This window comes from Taurulus bubalis, assembly GCF_910589615.1.
Source record: "Taurulus bubalis genome assembly, chromosome: 12".
In the NCBI taxonomy this organism is placed as follows: Eukaryota; Metazoa; Chordata; class Actinopteri; order Perciformes; family Cottidae; genus Taurulus; species Taurulus bubalis.
The window spans coordinates 21,232,436-21,257,644 of record NC_136600.1 but is presented as its reverse complement, the minus strand read 5'-3'; the positions used below and the strand labels follow the sequence as shown (position 1 = coordinate 21,257,644).

Below are 25,209 nucleotides of genomic sequence, written 5' to 3'. Positions count from 1 at the left end.
GACTCATATAGGATGATAGGGAAGTGGCAACATTTGGAGGGATTAACTTACTGGGTTTCACAACAGGCGCCAGTGATTGTCCAGACTTTAGGAGCCTCTATAACAACGCAAATTATCAGGAGTATATATGTATATGTAGTTATAGATAGAGAGAGAAAATAGCTCACCAGTGAGTCACCAAACAAAGACAATACAGATTAATTGATCCTAGAGGGGCAATGATATTCCAACAGGAGTATGAATTCGCTTTGGGAAATACAATACATGAAAACATAACAACTTGGAGGCATTATGAATGTTTGATTGTTTTTATTCGTCATTCATACACAAGTACAAATAATTTGGGGTGCACAATCGCACAAACATTACACTCCACAAAAAGTCAAGCAAAAAAAGTTGTTGGATATAATGTTTAATGTCCTGAACAAACCGGAATGCACATCCAGCGTCATTGTTTACTTTCAATACTGTAAACATCGTCTTCTAACCTAAGTTAATTAGCCTACTCTTAAAAAAAGAAGGAACTCAAAGGAATTTTCTGAAATGCCTTGGCAAGAACAAAAAAATAAACATGAATCCTTGAGCATTTATAATTTAAAGACATAGGGGATTATGTCAATGTGAATCAGACGTTACATTTATCTCCAGAGACCAGACAATTCACCAGAATCTTTCACTGTAGTTAAAGAAGAAAAACTCTTTGGTCCTTTTTTAGTGGATCATTAGTTACTTTTAAAAGACCTGACATAGAAAAATGTTTTCAAGGAATGCCTAGTGGAATTGTGAAGGAGAGGTAATCTCCCACCTCCCCCCACTCTGCTCTGAAGCGCTGGAAAATGGTGATCCATGTGGTCAGCACTGTTACCCATAGCAACAAACCCAGTGCTGACCGCTTCACATCTAGACAAAAAACACAAGGAGACAATTACTTGGCATTAAAAAAAGAAAAAGAAACACATTTGCCTGCAGCTTTTCTTAAACAATTTTTTTTTAAATTTGTTTAGCTTTTCTTAAACAAATAAAAAAAGCTCTGAATATTGCAAATATAGTATTTGAAATATTCAGTATTTCAAAAACAATGGTGGCTCGCATTTATATGAAACAGTAAATACTAACCACAGAGACATTCACTGTCTTAATTGTTTGTTTGAACAAAGCTCAAGAGTAAAAAGCATGACGTGCATATTTTATGTCCTACTTTAAAGATTCAGGAGTGGAAATTAATCAAATTAATATTGTGATAATTCTCAAATCACATACGGAGTGAAATATTTGTATGGTGTTTTCCTAAAACGAAATCCTACAGTTTAAAACCTAAATCAATGGATACAACAAATCCATAAATAAAAGTTTTATATTAAAAAAATAATGTCAAACGCTGATTAGGAAGCTCACCTAGAAAAGTCATCCCAACTCTACCAAGATTTAAGGGATCCAAAAAGACAACTAACCTCAAAGTAGTTTGACCATGATCGAACACAATTTGTATTAAGGAGCAGTCATGATACTTACATGTTTTGATCTGCAGCTGTTCAGTGTAAAGTGGCTTCATAAAGGCCTCCTTAAAAAACCAAACTACATTGACCAGCCACAGGAATGGCAGAAATGCAAAGCCACCTGAGAAACATCAATGTAAAAAACATCATCAATGACAATACTACTGACTTCATACTAAGGCAACTCGATTCAAGGTTGCTGATGCTTTACAATACAAAAGATTCCCCGTCACTGGAAACATCCCGGTAATCTAATCAATTTGATATATAGTAACTATAAGGCGTTAACACTACTTGCATTTACAAACAGAAAAGGAGGAACTAAGAGATAATGTAAAGATGTTTGTAACCAAACTCGATTCACGATTGCTTTGCAAGTACTCTCACCTAAATAATATTTTCGGCAAAGGGTTAGTTTCTCCTCATTGGGCATTCGTTCCAGATTCATTACGATGCTGCACCAGAAAGAAGAAGAAAAAAAAGAGTTCAGGAACAGCTCAAAAAAACAACACAAATACAAACTTCTGTGACAAAGGAGATGCTGGTTATGGCTCCGTTTAAAGTGCGATTATCTAGTAGTCTGGGCCTGACTAAAACAAAATAATCAAAGTAAAATTGAATACAAGTTGGCATTTGTCAGCTGACTTGAAATTGACCTCAGGCTAACGTTAGCGTTACATTAGCTTAGCAATGTAGCATTAGGTTGTACACACGTAGCAGAAACAAACTACGTTCTTTAGATGGGCGATGTAGTTTTACATTTTGTATTCGTGACCACGCTGTATGTGTGGTATGTAAACCTACCTGGTATTTGTAAGGTCAAGGGGTGAGAGAAGCGTCGCAAATGAACCAAACAGAAACAATCAAACACTTCCTCCCTCTTCTTCGTCTCTATCGCATTCTTCTTCTTCTTCGTCCTTCTTCTTTGTTTGTTATTTTTTTTTAAAGGCACGCCCCTGCTAACCTGCACTGCCTACCGCCACCTGCTGGACCGTTGTGTCACAACTCGTGCATGAGTTTTTGCCTCCGAAAGTCGTCCCTTTCCCCTATATTCATGTTCATCTTCACCAATCCTTGAATTTGACTCAACTTCCCTTTCAATCTAAGCTTGTTTCTTCTTACATAACTCCCAATGGGGAAAAAAACCCATCTCACTTAAAACGTCCCGTGAAAAGTTTTTTTGTTTGTTGTATAGCCAGACACACACCTCCTATCAAACATGACTTATGGGTGGCAATTAAAAGGCCTAAACCAAGACCCAGTACTTAAAATCCACAACAACAATATACTAATTCCCTACTTTAACAGAGTTTTGTATGTCCTGCCAAACTCGATTTTTAAGTGAAGAAGACACTTTATTTGATTTCTAGTGGTCTAGTTAGTCTACTCTCTTTTATAAAGCTTCCTTAGCTAATATATTCTGCAACTGTATTTTCAAATTTTACTTTAAAATACATTTCTGCCTCTTCCTCTTTTCACCATCACCAGATTCATCTATTGTAGAATAATACAATAAATAAAAAAACACACAAAAATAAAAACAACTGTCGTTTATTTATTTAAGTGTCATAGTTTGAAATACTACATTTCTGTATGGACATTTCATGTACAATCAACCCCGAGGGTTGACCCTCTCCCCGGCCCATTGGAGCCTCACCTAAACTCACTTTCCCTTGCAGCTTTGCGGCTCCCCCCTCCCATCTCGCGCCTTCCCTCTTGTCTCTCCTCGAACTGCTAGCCGTCGGTGTGTGTTGTTGTTGAAGCAATGATGGCGGCAGCGGGATGCGGATCAGCAACCGCGGCTGCCGTAGGAGGCCAAGGTGGAACCGCTACGGCCAGAGGTCGTTTCCCCGGTCGGCCTTGGTCGTCACGCAGTCGTTTGCGCTCAGAGAAACGGTGGCAGCTCGGACGATCAGGCTCAGACGCCGATGATGTGACTAACGGAGGGCCAAGGCCCGCAAACCTGGTCCTATCGTTAAACGAAGACCAGTCTCACTTGCGCTTACTCGGACTAGAGGCGAGCCACCATGTCCTCGGCCAGGCTGGATACAGCTCGAGTGGGAGTGAAGAGGTGAGGTCCCAAACCGAACCAGGAGTTAGTATCTTTATTTAATTTTCTCATATTTTGTGTGATTTGTTGAATGTGTGAGCGTAATGTGACTGGTGGGGAGCGCGCCGTGGAGAAATGTCAACATCCCCCTCGCGAGGCTGACGTTAACGTTTAGCTAACGTTTAGCTCGGGGAGCTAACGAGTGTTAGCGCAGAGCGGCTCTCCGTGACATTTACACAAAATAGCTCTTCAGCAAAGAAGCGCGGAGGATACAGCAGCGCCCGCTCCTTTTGATTGCTTTAATTTAGGTTAAATATTAGCGCATGAAAACACGACTGTAGTGTATTTTTAAAAAGCCAGCGGGTGAGTTCTCCAGTTTGTAAACAGGAATCGCAGTTATTCTGACTTGTGGCCCGCTCGACATCGGGCCAGCGCGTTAGCAGCTAGCTGCTAGTAGCGGACACAAAGAACGGGAGGGCTGCTGCGCTAATGGCTCGCCGGCTAACGGCTAACGTTAAGTGTTCGGGCTCCATACGCTGTCCAGATGCGAGCAGAGGTGGCGGCTTTAATGGTTTAAATTAAAAAACGCGAGGGCCCTACTTATTTGTTTAATTTAGCGTTAGCTGTGATGTGAACAATCCGGAAAACTTAACTTCATTCTGGCTAGCTTGTCTGTATACACAAGTGAGTTGAGTTAAACGAGAGGAGGGGAAGGCTAACTGCTAGCTACTTTTACCAAACGCGACAGGTTTAAATAATGGTTCAGAAGGGTGCCATAGCCATGTGCACTTTCACCACTATTAAACATGAAACTTTGATCGTTGATGTGTAATCCTGGTCTATAAGAGTGGGACTGTTAGTAGGCTTTCAGGTTACAGCTGCAACCATGGGGGAGTAACGTTTCAGTACTTGGAGGGAATCGTAATTGTAGACCTGCCTTTCCCTGCAGTTTTTTTGTAGGTTGTGTAGATGTTCTGCTAACTGTAAGTGTGGGTTATACATGACTGATACTGATGTTGCATGAATTTGTAAATAGTCTGGATTTCATGTAACTGGATCATGAGAAATTCAGGATGAGTTCCCCCAAACAGGTAACACACTGATTGTTACAACTGCAGGCCCATGTCATGTTTTACGATTCACATGAGATGAATGGATATTTGGTTTGAATGTGGAAAAATGAAATTACTCCTGTCATTGATTTTATTGCATTGAAGTCTTAACCAATTTCTTAAAACATAATTTGACATAGCCTTTGGTCCAATATGCTAAGATAAACATACATTGTTACGTTTGGTGTATTTATACAATCATTAACATTTTGGACAATAATCCATTCTTCATACAACATTTTGAGAGGACTGTTCAGTGTTCCTGCATCAACAGTGCAGTGCATACAATTAGTGCCATGCTCTAGATTTAAAAAATGAATCTTGTTAACTATAATATTTTAAGTTTTTGCTAATGGTTTGGAAGATTTCCAGCAGAGTGGTGTTACTTTTCTTCAAGTGTTAATTATCTTCTCTTTTTTTTTTACTTTTCAAGGGAGACGACTTCATAGGGTTTGAAGCTGAGAGAAAGGGCTCCAAAGGACCTGTATGGTTGCGACAAAACCCTTCTAAAGGTAAAATAGGAAGACTATAAAAGTATATTACTGCACTAAATGACAACAAATTATATTTGTTGTAATTTATGAAAAACACGCGTTTTAATTATGTTTGCAACACAATATCTAAAGATGGTTCTTGCAATTACCAGTTAAGCATTCCCTCGAGGATTTAAAATCTTTTTTGTTGTTTAGGTGATGCTGTCAACACAAAATCTAAACGACAACGTGAGAAGCTACCGCTTAAAACGCCAGCGGTGGAGGCAGATATTACCTCCCCTGATCCTGTGAAGGATGTAAATTCTTTGGAGAAAACACACGGCTTATCTCCTGAAGCAGAGCCTGCAAAGGACTGCAGGAAAGGTTCGAAAGGAAAAAACACTATGGATCGACAGTCTACTAAAAGCGGAGCCACATCAGCAGCACCAAGGATTACTATAAAGTTGGTGGCCAAAAAGAAACTGAAAACCATAAAGGAGCCTCATAAGAAATCTGCGAAGAAGTTGAAGATAAAGGAGATCCAGGAGCAGCCTAAAGCCAAGGACATTCAGGGCGACCAGATCTCAAGTGCTCACGTCAAATTAAAAACTGAACCTCAAGAGGATAAACATGGCACCGAAAATGAGGGAGAGGGGACTGTACCCACAAGAAGGCGTGGGAGATCAGCTTCAAAGAAAACAGAGCCTGTCTGCCAGACTAGCGCCAACGTTGTGGTTGATGACCAAAAATCAAAAGAGAGAAAATCACCTGATCAGTTTGACACTGTAAAGGAGAGTGGCACTGTGCAGCCAAAAACAAATGCAAAGAAGTTAAAGCATAAGGACATTGTGACAGAGCAAGGTTCGGAGGTTAATCAACAAGTAATTCGTAGGAGCAATAGAGTCACCAACCCACTCACTAAAGTCTCAGACAGTGCAGCGGAACCAGAAGGTCTCAGTAACAGTGACGCTGTTCTGGTGGAGTCAAAGCCAGAAGTTCCTCAAACAATGGAGACCAAACCATCAGGAAGAAGTGTCCGGCGAAGGCAAAGTAAGAGGCTGAATAAGGATGCTACGGTGCCAGAAAACCACGGTACATTATCCACAGAGACCGATCCTTTATCTGAAAAATCGAGTGACAGGAACGAGGAAATGCCGGTCCCAAGTTTAAAGTTGATGAAGATCAGAAACCCCAAATTTGATGCACAGGCCAGTGGGAAGAACTCAACTCGAAAGAAAAAGCAGAGAAAAAAATTTGTCTGGACTTTAACATTAGTGAAGAGAGAGAGTCAGCCACAAGGTGCTGAACACACTGTTAAAGTCACAGAGAAGACTGTAAAAATAACAGAGAAGACTGTGAGTGAAGTGGACCAGTCCACATATTGTGATACTAGTCTCAACAACAGTTTGAAGGTTGTGGATACAAAATCTAAACTGGATAACTCGGCCTCACAAGAGAGTAAAGGTTTGGACAACAATGAGAAGGTTTCCCAAAACAAGGCTGAGGTGTCATTTGAGGAAAAGTCCACTTTACAGGTGGAAGTTGAAGTGGAACAAGCAAATGAAACGCCTCCACAAGAAATAATTAAAACAGATTGCGGGAAAGTTCCACCTCTTCAGATCAAAAAGGTCTCTTCTCCTGGCAAACATAAAAGTTCAAAGCCATCCTTTTTGATTCAGCAAGTTAGCCCTGTGTCTGAACATATAGAGGATGTTCTGAAAGATCTGAGTGAAGTGACTGAGGACAAATCATCATGTCTGGATACTGTGGTCACACCAACTAGGAGACTAAGGCGGAGGACACCAAGCTTTGATTCACCTCAAACAAAGTCTGTCGGTCGTAAGCGAGTGACCACACAGAAACGGAAGCTTAGAACAAGTCCACAGGAGAAAGATGCGGCGCAAGAGCACGTTGAAGACGCTTTTCAGGCTGAAAATTCCAGCTCACATGATCTTCCTAAAAATGCCTTTCAGGATGTGGCTGAGGATCCTTCACAGGTGACCAATGTGAACTCCACTGAAGTTCCTGATGAGGATTCTTCAAAAGTGGCTGACGATCCCATACAGGTGCCAGTTGAAGTTTCTCCACAGAAGGTGGAGAACGAGGTAGAACCACAGATCGAAGAGGCCAAACCATTGCCTGTGCCTTCCAAACCTAAAAGATGTAGAAATAATAAACTAGGCAAAAAGAGGTCCGTTCAAAGCAAGAAGGCTGTTGTCTCACCTGAAACTGATGTCAGCGCAGAGGTGGCTACTGTTGAAGCTACTATCACAGAGTCTGTTGTAGTACCAGAAGTCAGTCAGTCAGAAATTAAAGAGTGTACCCAGCTTGAGCCAAAACAGGACACCGTGTCAGTGGAAGAACAGGAGATATTTCCTCCAGTAAAAGAGGAAACCGACATTCAGTTAATCGATACGCAACACTCTTTGGTGGCAGAAAGTCAAGCGCGTGATCCAGAAAGGCGGTGCCGACGAAGAAAGAAAAAATCTCTCAAAAAAGTAATAAAGAAGCGGAAAATATTGATTGAGCAGAGTCAGAAACACAGGCACCGGAGCAGAGACGGGAAGTTTGCGCCACTTAAATTCCGCTCCACTCAGAAAATTGTTGAGGAGGATAGTGACATTTCCAACCCTGTGGAAGCAACATCCCCAATTCCAAGCTCCAAACTTGTCGGAGTTCATAAAAAACACAGAAAACGACCTTCAGGCCTTCACTTTATGAGGTCCAAAAGGCCAAAACCACCATCTAAAATAATTTCTCAGTTGATGGAAATGGAGCTTAACGATAGTTTAAAGCAGGAAGAAACCGACACGTTAGTCGATGAGAGACGAGCGCATGTTGTTGATGCCCAACGCGGTAAATCAAAGTTTGTGAAAAACATCAAGCACTTCATTATGCCTGTTGTGAGTGCCAGATCCTCACGAGTGATAAAGACCCCGCAAAGGTTTATGGATGATGCTGGAATGTCGATATTGCCTCGAAGAAACTCACCAAAGAAGGGTTTCCAACTGGGCCTGCAAATGCGCCCAGGAAAGAGGCGAGATGATGGGACGGGCAGAGCAATGTCCCCTATCCTGCCGATTGACGAGGAGGACCTATTGCGTGACGCTCAGTTGGATGTTGATCTGTTTTCATCTCAGGACCTAGATGACGACCTTGATATAGCTGACAGCCTATTTTCTGACGGACTAAGTGGCAAAATTTCAAAGAAGAAGTCTACATTCAAGAACTCTACATTCAACAAGTGGCACGTGCCAGAAGAGCCAAGTGAGGAAGAGTACACACTGGACAAAGCTTCAGAGGACAAATGTGAGGGTCTGTATTTATCTAGACCACTTGAAAAGCCCACAGTAGTATCTAATGAACTGCTGGAGGCCCCCAAAAAGAAAAGTTCCCACAAGTTTAATAAACAAGCGGCTCAGCTCAAGATTTATCAAAGGCTTAAGAAGGCACACACAGGTCTTCCCAAAAGCAGAAACACACCTGAGACAGATAGTGTGAGTAAACTTCCTCCGCCTCCTGTTGATTTAGCAGAGGGGCTCGATGATGAGGCCATGAGCATCAGCCTGAGGCAACGAAATACAAACGCAGGGAAGGAGAAATCCAAGCTCAAGCTCAAGATTGAAGACCTCGATTCTCCTGGAGTGGTGAGAAAAGTCTCTGTGTGTGTTCGGACTATGAACTCCAAGTCCTTTGCCATTCAGCTCGGCGAAAAAGTGGGTTCAGCAGGGAAAGACACTGCCCAACTTCACTCAGGTAAGCAACTTTATTTAAAAAGCATCAGATTATTTAATGTAACGTGCTTTATTACGTATAATGGACCAGAGATTGCCATTTATTACTTTATTTCTACAGGAGAGCTGCATTCAGAGCAGAAATCGGGCGCAGGTGAAGGCGACTATCTCGGACCTGTGGAGAAGGGAGCTTCACAACGAGCGCGCCTCACTGGTGCAAATAAAAGAATGTTCAATCTCCTCAGGAAAGCCAAGGTCCAGCTCATGAAGATTGACCAGCAGAAACAGCTAAAGTCATCCGGGGTAAGGTCATGATCTGTCATTGTAGACTTAAATTGTTCATTATTAGATAACGGCTGTGGAATAGCACCTGTTATAGATGAGAAAAACCTCCAAGTGTTTGAATGATTCAGTTTTTTTTAGTTTTTCTTTTAGTTTTCTGAAGCATGTATTGATGCCTAGCGTTTTTTTCCTATTAACCCTGTAGCTGTTATCTGGCCCGGCTGGTGCCAGATCTCGAGATGTGACCTCAAAAAGACAAAGGAGGAAGCAGAGGGTTCAGCTTAATGCTGATGCTCCAGTCAAGACAGAGCCACCCCAAGGACAAGTAAGTGTAAAAAAAAAAATCAATAGGCCCGAAGCAGAAATCGATCCAACTACAATTCTTGTTTCTGTCTCTGGTTTTACATTTGTATTGTTGTTAATTAACCTTACGCTACAGTTGCAAACTTGGCAAAAGCACACATGCTCTGTTCAGTAGACTTTACGGAAATCTATGACTAATTATTCACATTTGAAAACTATTTGTCAATTCCAGCCGCAGCTAATCTCCCCGCTGTGCCAGGAGTTCCGTAAAGCAGGTGGTCCACGGATCAAGCATGTGTGTCGTGCTGCATCCGTGGTGCTGGGGCAGCCTCGAGCCTTGGTACCAGATGACATTCCCAGACTTAGCGCCTTGCCTCTGCATGAAAGGACTGGCATTTCCCCTTCAGCCATCCCTAAAGGTAGGTGTAAACTGATAGACACTAGTCTGCCTTATGATTGGCTTTCATAAGACATGCTCATAAAACTTCTCATGACTTGAATGGGATGATTTGTTGGCAGTAGATGTGGTGATAATTCTTATTCCGAGCAAAGGATGATGCATTGATCATAAAATATTCTATTCAATGCATCTCTTTAGGTATCTATGTTGATCTATTTATCTGTAAAAGGCAAACAAAGGAACCACACAATTAATGTAGCCCTATTTAACAGGTGAATTATTTAATACATTGTATTTACAGTTGGTTTATTGCTGGAACCATCTTCCTATACATCTTACAATTCTATGGATTTGATGTTCCTTTGGCTCTTGTGATTCTGCTTGATTGTGTATAATCATTTAAAAACATCTTTGAAAGTCAAAATATCAGTTACTGTGCGTGAGTCTGCAACCGCATTCTGAAAGGTGAAGTACTTAACTGACTATTGGATGATTGTCTATTGTTGTTGCAGATATCGGTTCTCCCTCTGAATCAGACAGTCCCGGGCTGTCCGATCCAAAGTTCATCAAGACCAAGAAGCCGTTGAGTTTTGGGAAACGGAAAGGACTCGGGCCATTTGGGTATCGCTCTCGCAGGTGTGGCACATGCAAAGGCTGCAACCACGAGGACGACTGTGGCAAGTGCATGAACTGCCTCGACAAACCCAAGTTTGGTGGTCCCAATACCAAACGACAGTGTTGTGTGTAAGTGCACCTACATTTAAATCTTAGTTGCACTCCCATCACAGTGGTAAAAAAAATATTTAAAATCCTTTTTTCTTTCCACAAGGTATAAGAGATGTGATCAAATTGAAGAGCGAAAAGCACGCAGACTAAGTGGAAGAACGGCACCGAAAGGTACGTTTTCACTTGAGCGTGCAAGCCTCATGTTGCTGTTACACTTCCACAGCATTTAGTGTGTCAACTCCATGCCGCCTCTTCTTTTTTTCCCCAAGGTGCCTCTAAGCGACGGCGATCCTCTCTCAGTGCGGGACATTCGAGTAATGATGAAGGGAACGAGGGTGGTGCAGATTCACCATCTGGCCTGCCGGGTGACGACCACAGTCCGTCGGTAAGGAAGCAGCCGAAGCGTGTTGTGAAACCCCGCGTCTACTTTGACCTTGTGGACTACGACTCCGATCTGGATGACAAAGCCTTCTCAAGCTCGGCCTCACCAGCCAGGAGAAGGGGCGCTGGATCCCGTTTCAGTCAAGGTAAAGTAACATTCAGAAACTAGACAACACGGCTGCTTCATTCATAATCTAGATGATTTTTTTTTTTAACACTACTATTAATAAATATCTTACATATAATGCGTATAAAGTATTTCTTACATTTTAAACATTGGTATCACTAGTAAGAGTATCAAGCCCTTTGATGTGCCTCCTTAATAATATTTTTTTTTTTTCTTGCCTTCTAAAGACTTTGTGTCACTGGATGGATTCCTTGAAGACATTTCAGATGAAGAAGTCCGGCATCGAAAGTCCAGCTCACACCGTGTCCCGCCTGCTCGACGTAAACCTGAGAAGGTAATTCTCATTTGGTTTTTTTCTTTGCATTTGTGGCGCTTTAGTGTTTGATTTGCTCTACGGTTGCAGCGGTATTCCGGTTCACAGTAAACCGTGGTAACCAACAGTTACCATAGCATGTACGTTTGCTTACCCGCGGTATTGAAAAACAATGCAACCTGACGGAGAATCTCACCTGTGTGTGTGCTCATCTCATTTCCTCCTCGACTGCTTGTCCTTGCGTACCACGCTCACACACACGCAGTCAAACACGCAGAGAAAATGTCAAAGAGAAACAACGCTAATATGACCAATCTCCATCCTCTGAAATGACCTCACCAATGCCCTGGCCTTGAAGAAACATGTCGCAACATCCGCAACGTAGCAGGGATTATTTCATTGGTCAGGACTATGCAAGTAGGGGCTATTTGTGACAACAAGGATTTGAGGGAAAGAATTCAGAAATCTGATGGTCTTGTTTACTTATGTAGGTCATATAGAGGTATCAGTATTACATTGAGACAATTTCATCACCAGATAGTCATAATATCTTAAAACCCTGTGATGATTGTAATCAAAACAATATGAATGAACATAAACAGCTGCACTGCAGTCATGACCTAAACACTGAGACAAGCCAATGAATATGTTACCTGGAAGGGAAACTCAGTTATATAAGCACATCATAGCTCTCTGTTGCTCTTTATCACAAAGTGAGTGAAGGAAGAAAAAACGATGACTAAGAAATATAAATACGGTGCAATTAAGGTAATCGCTTAAGTAGTACGTTCAAATATTTAGTGAAAAGCAAGTATATGTTTTTCTTTAAGTGTGTCTATTCCTGCCCACATTCATGTCTCTATGGTTGTCTCTCAGGGTGCTTTGGAGCAGACTCCCCCCAGTGTCCTGGCTGCACTTGCCCATGGTTTTGAGCAGAGAGACACGGAATCTTCGAAACCTACTCATAAAATCAGGATTGACTTCAAGGTAAGTCACTTTTTTACCATACATAACGTATTGGAACATAAAACACTTCTAAAATGATGATGTTCAGTTGTTACAACACAGACTGTGTGACTGCCTTATGGTGAATGAGATGGAAAAAAACTTTCTGTGGAGTCAAAGTGTTTAACCCCAAAGTGTTTTGATTCAAGTCACATGTAGTTAATTAAAGTCGATGTAATTTACGTAACATTTCTATTTGTGTCCCTGTGAGGTCTGTGTTTCGAGTGATTTCTTCACTGGCACATTTTAACCCCAGAACAACATGTGTAAAAACATTTGACCATAGTAGAACTTAAACATGTAAACCCAAGCCTCACATAGTCACCACACTGAAACAATATACTGGAATGAGTCAGTAGTTATAATATTCTGCTTGTAATCATTGTAAGAAGTCTTTTCCCAGCTGTTAAATGTGTCGCGTAAACAATGTTTGTGTTTCAGGAGGACTGTACTTTGGACAACGTCTGGAATATGGGTGGTTTAAGTATATTGACCTCTGCACCGCCCATGCCACCATGTGTCTGCTTCCTATGTGCCAGTAATGGGCAACATGAGGTAACTGCTTAATATATTTGCTGTATTTTTATAGAAATAGTTGATTATCTTTGCCCTTATTTAATTTGTGTTAAGCTCTTGACTGACAAGTTTTTTGCAGTTGTGCGCTTGTAAAACACAACACACAAACCAAAAACATGAATCTCATCATTGCAGGAGATTTTTCAAAATGTTAGGGCAACTTCTGAAATGTTTTTATCAACTTCTTATTGCAGATGCTGTATTGCCAAGTATGCTGTGAGCCCTTCCACCAGTTTTGCCTTGATCCAGCGGACCGCCCCTCTGAGGAGAACAAGGAAAACTGGTGCTGTCGTCGCTGCAAGTTTTGCCACGTGTGCGGCAGGAAAGACAAGGAGTCAAAGGTACTACCAGCTATTTCGTTTTTATTTCTCAGTATTAATGTAGTTCAGTCAGTGAGCATTACATTTTCCTGTCTCCCTCAGCCGTTGTTGGAGTGTGAACGATGCCAGAACTGCTATCATACTTCCTGTCTGGGACCCAACTATCCAAAACAAAACAAGAAGCGGAAAGCTTGGGTATGTTTCATATTTCTGACAAAGCCCAAAGAAGTATTTCCAAACAAGCATGCTGATGTTGGATTTAATTGATTACTGGTCTCTTCAGGTATGTATGACGTGCATCAGGTGTAAAAGTTGTGGCGTCACACCGGGGAAGAGTTGGGACACTGACTGGAACCACGACAAAGGACTCTGTCCAGACTGTTCAAAACTCAATGAACTGGGTGAGGAGAGACTTGATGAATGATCTGTCCTCTAACATTGTCAACCACCATTACTGATCTATGTTGAGGCTAATCTCCTCTGAATGTCTCTTTGTCTCATTAGGTAACTACTGTCCAATCTGCTTCAAGTGCTATGAGGACAATGACTATGACAGTCAGATGATGCAGTGTGGCACCTGTAACCACTGGGTACATGCCAAGTGTGAGGATCTAACAGGTGATTTTTATTCTTTATTAACACAGGTGAAGCCATGTCAAACTTAAACAAAAAAATGGTGACACTTTTGTTCTGAGGTTTTTGCATTTCAAAACAAAGGATACCAAAGAATGAAGTGAGCAGCAAGGAAAAAAAGCTTAAGAACGGGACACGTAATACTTGTATTACTTGTCGGAACCTAATATTTGCTGAGTGCTCATACAATGCTCTGCTTCCCACACATGCAGTGGGTGCACATGACCTAGTAAAAAAAATGCTGTAGGTATGTGAAGATATTTTGGTGAGAAATGCATTTCACTAAACCTCCACTGATGCATTCCTGTGTCTTGTAAAATGTTTTTAGATGAGCTGTATGAGATCCTGTCCAGCTTGCCAGAGAGTGTCGTGTATTCATGTCGGCCCTGCAGTGTGACCCAGCCCAGCGCTTGGAGAGAGCTGCTCTATATTGAGCTCAGGTCTGGGGTGGAAAAGGTGCTGGCTTGCTTGCTCTCCTCCACCCTTACCCAGCACCTTGTTGCCTGCTCACAGGTAGGCGACTGGGCTTTTCTTTTTCTTTGGATCAAACATAACATGACAGTACGACAGTCACATGATGTGTTTATGTGTGTGGTTTGTTATGGCGCTGATGCAGTACTTAAACCTGTAAAATACAGTGTGTCAAATATGCTTTGGTTTCTCCTGCAGTGTGAGAAGTCGGTTGATCCTGACAGCGGAGTAGAAGGACAGCCGGCCTGTGACCTCCGAGCTGTTGGCAAGAAGTTTGACAAAGGCCTTTATACTACGTTGGTGAGTACACAACACTTATTCTGTGTCTAAACACTTCTGTCCTTTAGTGCTGTGGGGAAAACAAATCTTAATTTTATTGGGCTTTATGGATATAAAAATCAAAATTTCCGGATTGAAAAATATTTTTTAAGCAAGAAAACTGAAAATGACTGCTTGGAATATGACGTATAAACTGTGTTTTAGCAAATGATTTTTTTCTCAGTGCAGCTTAGTGGATACTAAAATGTGTTTTGTTTTTTATAGAAAATGTTCCATGAAGATGTGGTTCAGGTTGTGAGAAAGAGGCTTGAGCAAGAGGAGGATCTTCCAGAGGAGCAGAGACCTACTGCCCTTGCACGCTCTTACTACTTAAAGGTGCGGTATGACCAAAATAGTAGTGCACAGATTACTGAGAATTGTTTGTCAACGCATTGGTTGTTTTGGGATATGAGTGCGAGAAACTGCAACAGGAAGCTATGTAATAGCTTTACAAATGCAGGAACGTTAGCATTTATGAATAACTGATGTAATTTTTTTCTTTAGCTCCTTGAGGAAGTATTTAATTGGTTCAACAGCCAAGACCCAAAGGTGTGGAACTCTTGTACCAAAGAATTACCCATGTGAGTAATCTTTTTTTATTTACTGGATGTAATAATTATTATTATAGTTTTTAGGATGTTTTTAAATTAGTACTTTTTGGAAATAATCTATAATCATGATTATGTATATGATGCACTTGTACAAATATATACAAGTAACAAGCACTGCGCATTTTCTTTTTTTCTTTTTTTAGGCATGAAAAACTGTTTATTAGATGTTGAACTGTTGAATTCTTTCTTAAATAGGGGTATGCTGTCCAATGCTGTTCATCCACCTACGACGGAGCATGTTTATGCCCAGTGGCAGGAGAGGGAGGAGCTCTCATCTAGGGCTCAGCTGGGGCTCCTGCAGGACGACAATGGACAAAGCTTAATTGTAAAGGAGGAAGAAGCAGTTTCTCCAATGTCTGGGGAGCTAATAAGCCAGAACTACTTCAAAACCAGCAGGGCTGTCAGGCTCAAATACAAAGGTAATGCTGTCAATTTTGGAGGGCTGGGAATAGAATTGGCTACTCCATTTTTTTTATCGTGTCCAGTGTTTGGCCTCCTCTGTCTTAAGTTATGTATTTATTTATTTTCAGGGAAAAGGGGCCGCCTTTCAAAAGCTGATTTAGAAACCGGATGGTCTAAGGATGATGAGAGACAGTGCTCTTTGTGCCAAAAATATGGAGACCTCAAACCTAATGTAAGTAACGCATTAAACATGTACATTGTTAATACCCAACTTGGCGAGTAAACTGCTTGTAAATACTGCATATACAGCATTTTTTGCCTTCTCAAGGGTTGTTGTTTTTGTTCCAAAGGACGCCGGCCGGTTGCTGTACTTGGGCCAGAATGAGTGGGCACATGTCAACTGCTCTCTGTGGTCAGCTGAGGTGTTTGAAGAGGACAATGGCTCTCTACTACATGTACACAGTGCTGTCACAAGGGGCCGCTTGATGGTTGGTTGTTAATTTACCTCATAAATTAAGTTACCTGTTGGTTTAATAATGTGCATTCTTACACTATTAATAGGAATCTGAGTTTGATGACTTATAAACTGCTAAATAGATATTGATATTGGAGAATAAAAAAAAATCTGATGGCTTCAATTGTAAACAAACATGCATTCTTGTAATTGATTGCTGTTCCTTTATTACCTCAATCCCAACCCCCTCATAGCGATGTGAACGCTGCAACCAGACTGGTGCCACAGTGGGCTGTTGTCTGACATCTTGTCAAAGCAACTATCACTTCATGTGCGCTCGCTCCCGTCACTGTGTCTTCCAGGAGGATAAAAAGGTCTACTGCTACAAACACCGACAACTCATCAGTGGCAGGGTAAATTCTGCTCCTCCAGTTCTTCCAGCAACAGTCTCTGACTGTATCAGTTTAAAGGTTTTGAATTTGATTCTGCTTTGCATTATCACTTGTTTTTCCTTTTTGTTTTGCAGATGGTAACTGGACAGGAATTTGAAGTCAACCGCAGGGTGTATGTGGATTTTGAGGGGATCAGCCCCCGCAGAAAATTCTTGACCGGACTGGAACCTGAATTAATCAACGTGATTATTGGTAAACGCCTATCTTGGTTTCCTATTCACTTGTTGACGTTTGCTGATATGACCTTATCTTTAACTAATTGGTATTCACATTGTCACTATGCAGGTTCCTTGCAGATAGACCAACTGGGTGTGCTGACAGAACTTTCGGCTAGCAAAGGAAAACTGTTCCCTGTGGGTTTTCAGTAAGTTGCATTTGATTCTTTTTAAATTGTATTATATAAATACATATTATGTAGATGCATAGAATGAAAGACACTTTTAAAATGTTCTTCTTCCTTCTTAAGGTGTTCTCGTTGGTACTGGAGTACAGTTAATCCATTGCGCCGGTGCAAATATACATGTACAGTGCGGGAGGTTCGGCCGGTTGTCCTTGAGAAGCCTGTTGAGGAGATGCCTGACCAAGGAGACAATAACACAATTGCTCACAGTCCCTGTCCACTATCTGGTGTGTATTTTATTACTGAAAAACTGCAGTTTTTTTAGAAAGATAGTAATAGATAATAATAATTTCAAAAATATGTTTCCCCAATTAATCTTCAGAATCTGAAGCCCAAGAGAGTGATATAACGGAATCCCAACCCCCAATGGAGGAAACCTTTATCCCAGGACCAACCCACAAGTTCGATCCCGGTGCCAGGCCAAAGATTCCCAGGAGACCAGCTGGAGGAATGTCCCGACCCCTGCCATCCCCAGGTAAAGTATAAATGAATTGAAGTCCACAAACAACAAATATGTTGATCAAATCATAAACTCACATCTCAATTTTGATTTCTTCTCAGGATTAAACAAGTTGAAACCCCATCACATATTAACCATAAGTGATCTGGAGGAAACGCGAAGGGTTCTTCGCCCACACTCTCAGACAGCAGGCCCCCACGGTCACATGCCCACCCCTCCTCTGGGTCCTCTGACTGGACCAATTACTCTCCGTGCTGGAAAGTCTTCCCTTCCCACTTCCCCGCTGCTCCCACTTGGCGCTCCAGACAACCTGCTGAATTCTCCATCATCCCGCTCAGCTGGAGGTAGAAGTGCCTCCTCAGTCCGATGCCCTGGGAATACAATGACCCATTGTACCTCATCTTTCTTTCCTCAGTCACCCTGGCAGGACGGTGCAGCAAGCTTTCCCTCACCGAGTCTGTCTTTCTCTCCAACCATACCACATCTACCCAGAAATCGATTGTCATTTGATCTGAACCAGTCAGACTCAGTCGAGGTGCCACACAACTTCTTGGCTTCACCAGAACCTGAAGATGTCTCTCCAGCAAATGGTACATCGCCACAAAGGGATTTAGACCAACAGAAGGGTGAAGAAGTATTCCCCTTCAGTTCATTCCACAAGGATTCCAACGTGAGTCTGGCCCAAGAGATGAGGACAGAACTGGAGATTGAAGAGACACTCCTGAATGAAGGCGTGGCAATGAACTGTGGGGGACAAATAGTGGTGGACGGTGATGATCGGGATGAATATTGGGGAAGAGCCCAAGAGGTACACAAGAGGAAGACTCTCGTTGCCAACCTGCCGCGGTCCGCAGCTTCAGCCAGAGATGACTTGAGCAACACTTCTTCTGATGATGATATGGAGCACTATTTTGACTTTTCTCGGACGATAGTCAGCTGTCCCGGATCAAAAGATCATTCCAAATCTCCTTCCTCCCCTTCCTCCCGTTCTATGGCTCAGCTAGATGGCGTAGACGACGGTACAGAGAGTGATGCAAGTATAGCGACCAGCGATGACGCTCAGAAGGTTGAGGGTTGTAGTCAAGCTCAGATACAGGCCAAGACCCTCAATAATAAAAATGCCCCTGAATCGAACTCTACAAACAGCACACTGGGTGTTCAGAGTCTGTTCCCCAAAGCATCGTCCAATGATAATTACACAGATTCTTCATCAGTCACCATCTCAGTTGCCAGCAAAAGTCCTACAGATGGATCACATAAAGATCCGCCACAATCCCACGACACCAGTCATTCAAATGAGGACAACATGGGATTGGTTTCTCCACAAATTTCCAAAAACTCGGAGGATATATTCCAGGGTTCCAGATTTGCCTCTGGAACACCTCTTGTTCTTGAGAGATGTGACACTAGTCCACATTTAACTGAGATGGTTCCTTTGGGAGAAGGCCCACCGCTTGAGACCCAGCAATCTGAAGATCGTAAACCCCTGAGCTCCGAGTCTGACAGCAGCAACTCCACTGTGTTGATGAACCACTTGACAGCAAATACAATGGAGCCCGCATTAGCAGATTCTGCTGATGCCATTCAAGGCGCCCTGCTAGACCTTCTTCAGCCCTCCCCTGTGATGTCTGCGGATATACAGAGCTCCTCTCAAAGCCTCTTGGATTCTCTGCAGATGTATTCCTGTTTGCCAGGTTTCAGTAAACCTCCTCTAACGAGTATTACACTTCAGCCAGTAACATCCTCACAAGAGTTAATGGGCAACTTGTCGGCTAAACTAACCACCCTGAGTCCGGTTGTAGATCCAGTGCAATCAGCTCTGTCAGGCATTTGTCCCCCATCAGGAACATGTGGAACTGTCTCTCTCCCCGTCTACTCCACACAAACACAGCCATTGTGCTCTACAGCCGTCACCATTGTTTCTTCTTCTGCGTCAATGTCGGCTCTACTTTCCACACAATGTTCAACAGCTCCAACGTCAGTCCAAACCAGCTCGGCCCCTGTCATCTTAAATGGCTACAGCTCTTTATCTGTGCAGAAGGAAGCTACACCGGGCCACACAATCTCCATCAACTTTTCTACATCCAGGCCAACTTTGGAACCTCAACAGCCTGTTGTCCCCCAGCCTTTACCTGGACATGCTATTCTTACTGTGAAGGAGGTGGGTGGTCCCAATGTTGATCCTACACCACATGTCCTCCTGGTGAACCGCCTCGGGCAGATCTTTGTGAAGAACCCTGAAAGCAACACTTTTCAGCTTCCCACTCCCAGCTCTTCCTCCTACAACTGTGTCACTCAGATCGCCAGCCTTTTGCAAAGCAATGCACTGTCGGCCACGCTAGCCGCAGCTGGTAATTTGACTTCTCCACCCCCCGGGGCCAGCGTTGCTACAGCAGCTCCTCCGTCCACAGTTCAGAATCCAACTACAATTACGCAGCTGCTCACTCACAATAGCAACGGTACAGTGACATCAGTTAATGTGAAGAAGCCCAGAAAGAGTGCAAAAACACCAAAACATGAAACCGCTCCAGAGTTGAAAAAAACAAAGAAGAAGAAGGATTCGAGTGCATCCAAGAAAGCCAAGTCATCAGGGCCTCAGCCTGCTCTTCCAACTGAGGATCCTCCCATGACTCCTGCTGAAAGTGCCCAAGCAATCATCAATCAAGCAATGGCGAGTAACTACACCCCCAAGTGGAGTGGGCTTCGAACACTAAGCCCCTCCTCACTGGTTTTACCACCTGGCTTACTAATTGAACCGGAGACTCCAGTGTTGCCTCGCTCTCCATCAGTAACACCAGCACCAGCACCCGCACCCCGACCTCGCACACATGTCCGCATGAAGAGAGTGTCTTCGCTTTCCGACCGTATTGTCACAAAGAAGTCTAAAGTTGACTTCTTAAAACCAGAGCCGCCCAGTGAGGATGAGGAGCTCCGCAGACCGACCTTTCCAAGCATCTCCAGCAGAGCTTCAGGAGTCCGCATCAAGACCCCAACAGTGAAAGGAGTACTGAACCTGGATCAGTTAAAGGAGGAGCATATAAGTGATTCTGAAAGCTCGGGGTAAGACTTTTTTACTTGCCTTAAAACTAACCAGCAAACGTTTGTCTTTTTTTGCATCTGAAATTAATAATTTCTTGTGAAAAACTTTGGATGAACTAATAGATTGATCAATCCTGCTTGTTTGAAATTAAGTTAATACAATAAATAGGGGGGAGATTACTAGAATAGTAGATTTAATTGTAAATATTCCTCCCATTATTGCACTTTGTTTATCGTTAAGTGTTTATTGTTAAATGTCATGGACCTCCCGCCAAGACAAATTCCTTGTATGTGAAAACATACATGGCAATAAATGGTTCTGATTCTGACTGTATCAACACCTTTGACTCGTTACAGTTGTACTAGTGGCGTCTACTATGGTTCGCCCATGTTTTCACAAAATTATTGTTTTTTTAGTGATTACAAATGAAGCTTTGATATTTCATTTACTTTATGAATGGCATATGTTTGGATTTACTAAACCATTACAGTGTCGGTGTTCCCATTGTGGCTTGTAGAAAGAGTAAATTACACCAGAAGACTATCACATTGAGTGCATTTGGTGACTGTTTTGTGTTTGTATTCTCATTTTTCTCAGATCAGAGCCTTGGGATTATATGTCTCAGGGCGAACAAGGCAAACAGCATGCATGGGAACCGGTGGGACACAGCACCCTGACTGACTGGAAGAAATACTCTGGTATTCATGCATTTTACTGCTTGATTGAATGATTTCTGGGAATTAAGAAATATTGCATGAGACTTTGTTAAAGTTGTGGCCACAGCATTTACAAATAGTGTGAAATACTGAATGTATGTATTGTTTTTTGTAGGCGCTGCTTCTATCTCAGATGATGAACCACCACTGTCTGAGGATGAGGAATTTCCAACGAACAGAGACCAGCCACACTTAAGATTCGACATAACCAGTGATGATGGTTTCAGTGCAGAGGCAGACTGTATTGAGGGTAAGGCTGATGTTACATGAGCAATATTTCCCTCAAAAGTCTTATCAAGCATGTTCTCAAAATAATAAAACCAGTTTCTGTTCATCGTATTTACTTAATGACCCCTAATTCTAAACTCTCTTTTCAGTGGCGTGGAAAGCAGTGGTAGATGGGGTGCAGGAGGCGCGAGCTATTGCAAGGTTGAGACCTCTGACCTTTCAGAGGGTGACCGGGGCCCATATGATGGGTCTGGTCCATGACGCAGTGGTGTTCTTGCTGGAGCAACTGCAAGGAGCCCACCGCTGTCAACGCCACGCCTTCCGTTTCTTCAAACAGTTCACGCAGGAGGACGACCTCCCTGTCAATCCCACTGGTTGTGCTCGCTCCGAGCTGTATCTGAGGCACGTATGCCAATTATAGTTCACATCAGTTGCAGATCAGTTCTGCTCTTGTGTCTTTATTGGAGCTATTGTCTAGTCATTTTCTCTAAATGTAGATGGAAAGTGAGATAGCATTACAAAGGATAAAAAACCTGAAAGGTCTTAAAGTAATTTACTCTTTGTGTTTTACTTTTGAATGAATCCATACTCATCTTAACCTCATATTGTTTTCTCTTGTCTCTCAGCAGGAAGTCCACATTTGACATGTTCAACTTCCTGGCTTCTCAGCATAGGCAGCTTCCTGACACTGGGCCTTATGACGATGAGGAAGACGAGGTTCTTTTGAAGTCCACAAGGTCAGGCTTCATTCATCTAGTTGTATATTCTTCCTCGGTTAAACTGCGTTTACAACCGTGGTGTTTGTTAAGACCAATTAGACAATTTAGTAAAAGTGGCAGAATAATCATGTCTGGAATTTTTTTGTTGATTTATTGTCCTCTCTTCCTCAGACGGGCTACTAGTTTGGAGTTGCCCATGGCCATGCGCTTCAGACATCTGGAAAGGACATCCAAAGAGGCTGTAGGCGTGTACAGGTCAGCACAGAACTACATTTGCAAAATAATCAGAATTCAATGCTTTTGGTTTCACATGTTGGGTGGGAACAATACAATTGTGAAGCGCTTTTTAGAATTTCAAAACGAACGCCTTGGGAAGGAAGAACACAATGATTACAGCAAGAAGTTGCAATCATCGTTGTTTGCCATGTTTAGGGTTTCAAATGAATAATACATTTAGGTACAACCCATCATTAAAACATAGAATTTCACGTGAATTCTAGAACAGAGTAACAAGAATGCTTGTCACTTTGCATTCTGAGAAAATTTAGAGAAGAAACACACTGAAAACCATAATGGGACAAGTCATCAATTGTGTCTGAGCCCACAGTGAGTCAAATGTAATATTATACAAATGGTCTGCTATTAGTCATGCTGGTAAGGACCATCATTTTCAGAGACCACCCAAATCCTTTCTGGGAATACTAAGGATTTGTAAAAGTAAGCTTTTAAGTGAGACAAACTTATTAAGTCCAGTTCAATATGAAATGGAGCGTTAGTGCCATCTATAGGAGAAGTGCTATCACATGGTGTAGGACCACTCTGCATAGAAGCACATGTCCTCTAAATTGAATGGCAAATGGAGTGCATACAACATTTACAGTGTTCATGTCAAGTATGCAACTCCTTCAGTTTATTATGAATAAAGTTCTAGCTGGTATCCATGTGTTATGTAAATGCTATGTGCAAGATTGGGTAACATTTGTGGGTGGAATGGTGAAAAAATAGAAAATTACAGGAGATCTGTGAGAAGCCTCTGGCTAACTGCTGAATTGCATGCCTGAGATGTTGACATCAACAACAGCTGCTGCCCAGATGTGCAATCTGTAGCCGTTTAATGGGAGAGAGCCTATGAGGAAGGCATGAGAGACTTAACACAAAGTGAGAACAAAGAATATACTAAATCAAAACGTAAGGCCCAGTCATGCTTTCGGTTCCGTTTGTCTTTACTTGGATCCAGTGCTCCTTTTAAGAAACATGCTAAAGTCAATCAATGTTGAAAAGTTTTTGATGTTCAGCAGACAATATTTTCTATAATCTTCATCACAGTTTATTATGCCAACATTTGCTAATGGGCACGAAACACAATTTACAGCTCGGGTGATGAACAAAGTATTGGAAAAATTAATACTAAAATTAAACTACTTTTTTTACTGTATCTATTATCCATGTTAGATTTGTTGTAGTGCTATGCCACTGTTTCAATAAATAGACAGAATTAAAATGTATTAGTATAACGATGAACCCATATAATTATTTGTTTTCCCAAGCCCTAAATCTTTAAAGTTAATGCTTAATACATACATATACATATTTAAGACGATTGCAAATAGTTGCGAGAAATTGGATTGAATGAACTTGTCTGATCCAACCGGTTCTGACACCTTTGGGTCTGTTGCAGGTCGGCGATCCACGGGCGTGGTCTTTTCTGCAAGAGGAACATTGAAGCAGGGGAGATGGTCATTGAATATGCAGGCATCGTCATTCGCTCAGTGCTCACTGACAAAAGAGAAAAGTACTACGATGGCAAGGTTGGTCTGGTTTCTATTTCTTTGATAAGTTTCACTCAAATGTAGTCGACAATAAAGTTGAGAAAGGTTAGAGGCTGTATCAATAGGATTGACTTTTTCTTTTTGCCTTCGCAGGGTATTGGCTGTTACATGTTCCGCATCGATGACTTTGATGTGGTGGATGCAACCATGCATGGCAACGCGGCGAGATTCATCAACCACTCCTGTGAACCGAACTGCTACTCTCGAGTGATCAACGTGGAAGGCCGGAAGCATATCGTCATCTTTGCTCTTCGGAAGATCTACAGGGGGGAGGAGCTCACCTATGATTACAAGTTCCCCATCGAAGACGCCAGCAGCAAACTCAACTGTAACTGTGGGGCCAGGCGATGTCGCCGCTTCCTCAACTGAGACATCGCTCGTATGAAAATGGGAAGGATCCTGTTTACCAGTAAGCCTTAAATTAAGGTGGAATGGGCTTGGGGAGGCAGCAGAGTCCGCACAGAAGGGGAATTAGCCACTATGAGACCAGTCGTAAATATTTTGCTGGTGATATTTGGACATTTTTATGGATATTTAGAAGAAGAAAAAGTGGAGAACCCGCACAGAAAGTTCGTATCAGGCAAGTTTCTCCTTTGTCTGTGAAAGAGTTCAGATGTACAGCTGACACAGCAGCAGTAAATATGGTTTTAGTGTTCAGGACAACGGAACATTTAGACCAGGCGTTAAAATGTATGAGGTTCCTGGATCAGTATGGATGACACCAATAGAGTTTCTTTAATACACACGTCAAGCCTTATCTGTTTGAATCAATGCTGAAAACCTATTGGTAGGTTTTGAGAGATTCCCTTTATGTTTTATTCATTTCTGTGTGTGTGTGTGGGAGGTGAGAGGGGGGAGGGTACGTCTGTCTTTATTACACTTGTAATCATGTTTGCTCCATCCTCCAGTGATGGGAACATTATAGCCCCATCCATGCCGTGGTGAAGTCAGTTCTTGAGCCATACATTTACTCAAACCTTTATTTGTGTGTTTTATCTCTCATTTAACACTTCTCTCGTTGTTAATATTTTTTATTTGACTTTGTTTTGGGAAGGGGGGAGGTGGGGCAATAACAACACAACCATGGTGCTAAGCTTTGAATGGTCTTTAACGTCTTTAGTTGGACAAAAATGTCCCGTAAATCAGGAATTGTTTAGCTGTTCATTCACCCTGCTGAG

At 42.2% G+C, this 25,209-nt stretch overlaps 2 protein-coding genes across 2 annotated transcripts; one reads left to right on the top strand and one right to left on the bottom strand.

Annotated features, from left to right (window-relative positions):
• Window positions 1-396: 396 nt before the first annotated feature.
• psenen (presenilin enhancer, gamma-secretase subunit) lies at window positions 397-2,427 on the bottom strand. Its single transcript, XM_079227593.1, has 4 exons — window positions 2,301-2,427; window positions 1,884-1,951; window positions 1,513-1,617; window positions 397-900 (listed from the first exon to the last, which is right to left on the bottom strand). Exons 2-4 carry the CDS (start codon window positions 1,942-1,944, stop codon window positions 761-763), a joined length of 306 nt encoding a protein of 101 aa, XP_079083719.1. The 5' UTR covers window positions 1,945-1,951; window positions 2,301-2,427; the 3' UTR covers window positions 397-760.
• An 834-nt stretch (window positions 2,428-3,261) lies between these two features.
• kmt2bb (lysine (K)-specific methyltransferase 2Bb) lies at window positions 3,262-24,777 on the top strand (the record flags this gene model as incomplete). Its single annotated transcript, XM_079227584.1, has 36 exons — window positions 3,262-3,591; window positions 5,092-5,170; window positions 5,348-8,887; window positions 8,987-9,168; window positions 9,353-9,472; window positions 9,683-9,869; window positions 10,363-10,594; window positions 10,680-10,747; window positions 10,846-11,103; window positions 11,312-11,418; window positions 12,274-12,384; window positions 12,844-12,957; window positions 13,173-13,319; window positions 13,401-13,493; window positions 13,582-13,699; window positions 13,803-13,916; window positions 14,260-14,444; window positions 14,601-14,702; window positions 14,946-15,056; window positions 15,225-15,301; window positions 15,527-15,750; window positions 15,862-15,965; window positions 16,084-16,221; window positions 16,442-16,600; window positions 16,714-16,831; window positions 16,925-17,003; window positions 17,106-17,266; window positions 17,362-17,514; window positions 17,601-20,559; window positions 21,137-21,237; window positions 21,371-21,505; window positions 21,633-21,889; window positions 22,117-22,220; window positions 22,374-22,457; window positions 23,881-24,010; window positions 24,125-24,777. 36 exons carry the CDS (start codon window positions 3,262-3,264, stop codon window positions 24,398-24,400), a joined length of 11,457 nt encoding a protein of 3,818 aa, XP_079083710.1. The 3' UTR covers window positions 24,401-24,777.
• Window positions 24,778-25,209: the final 432 nt, after the last annotated feature.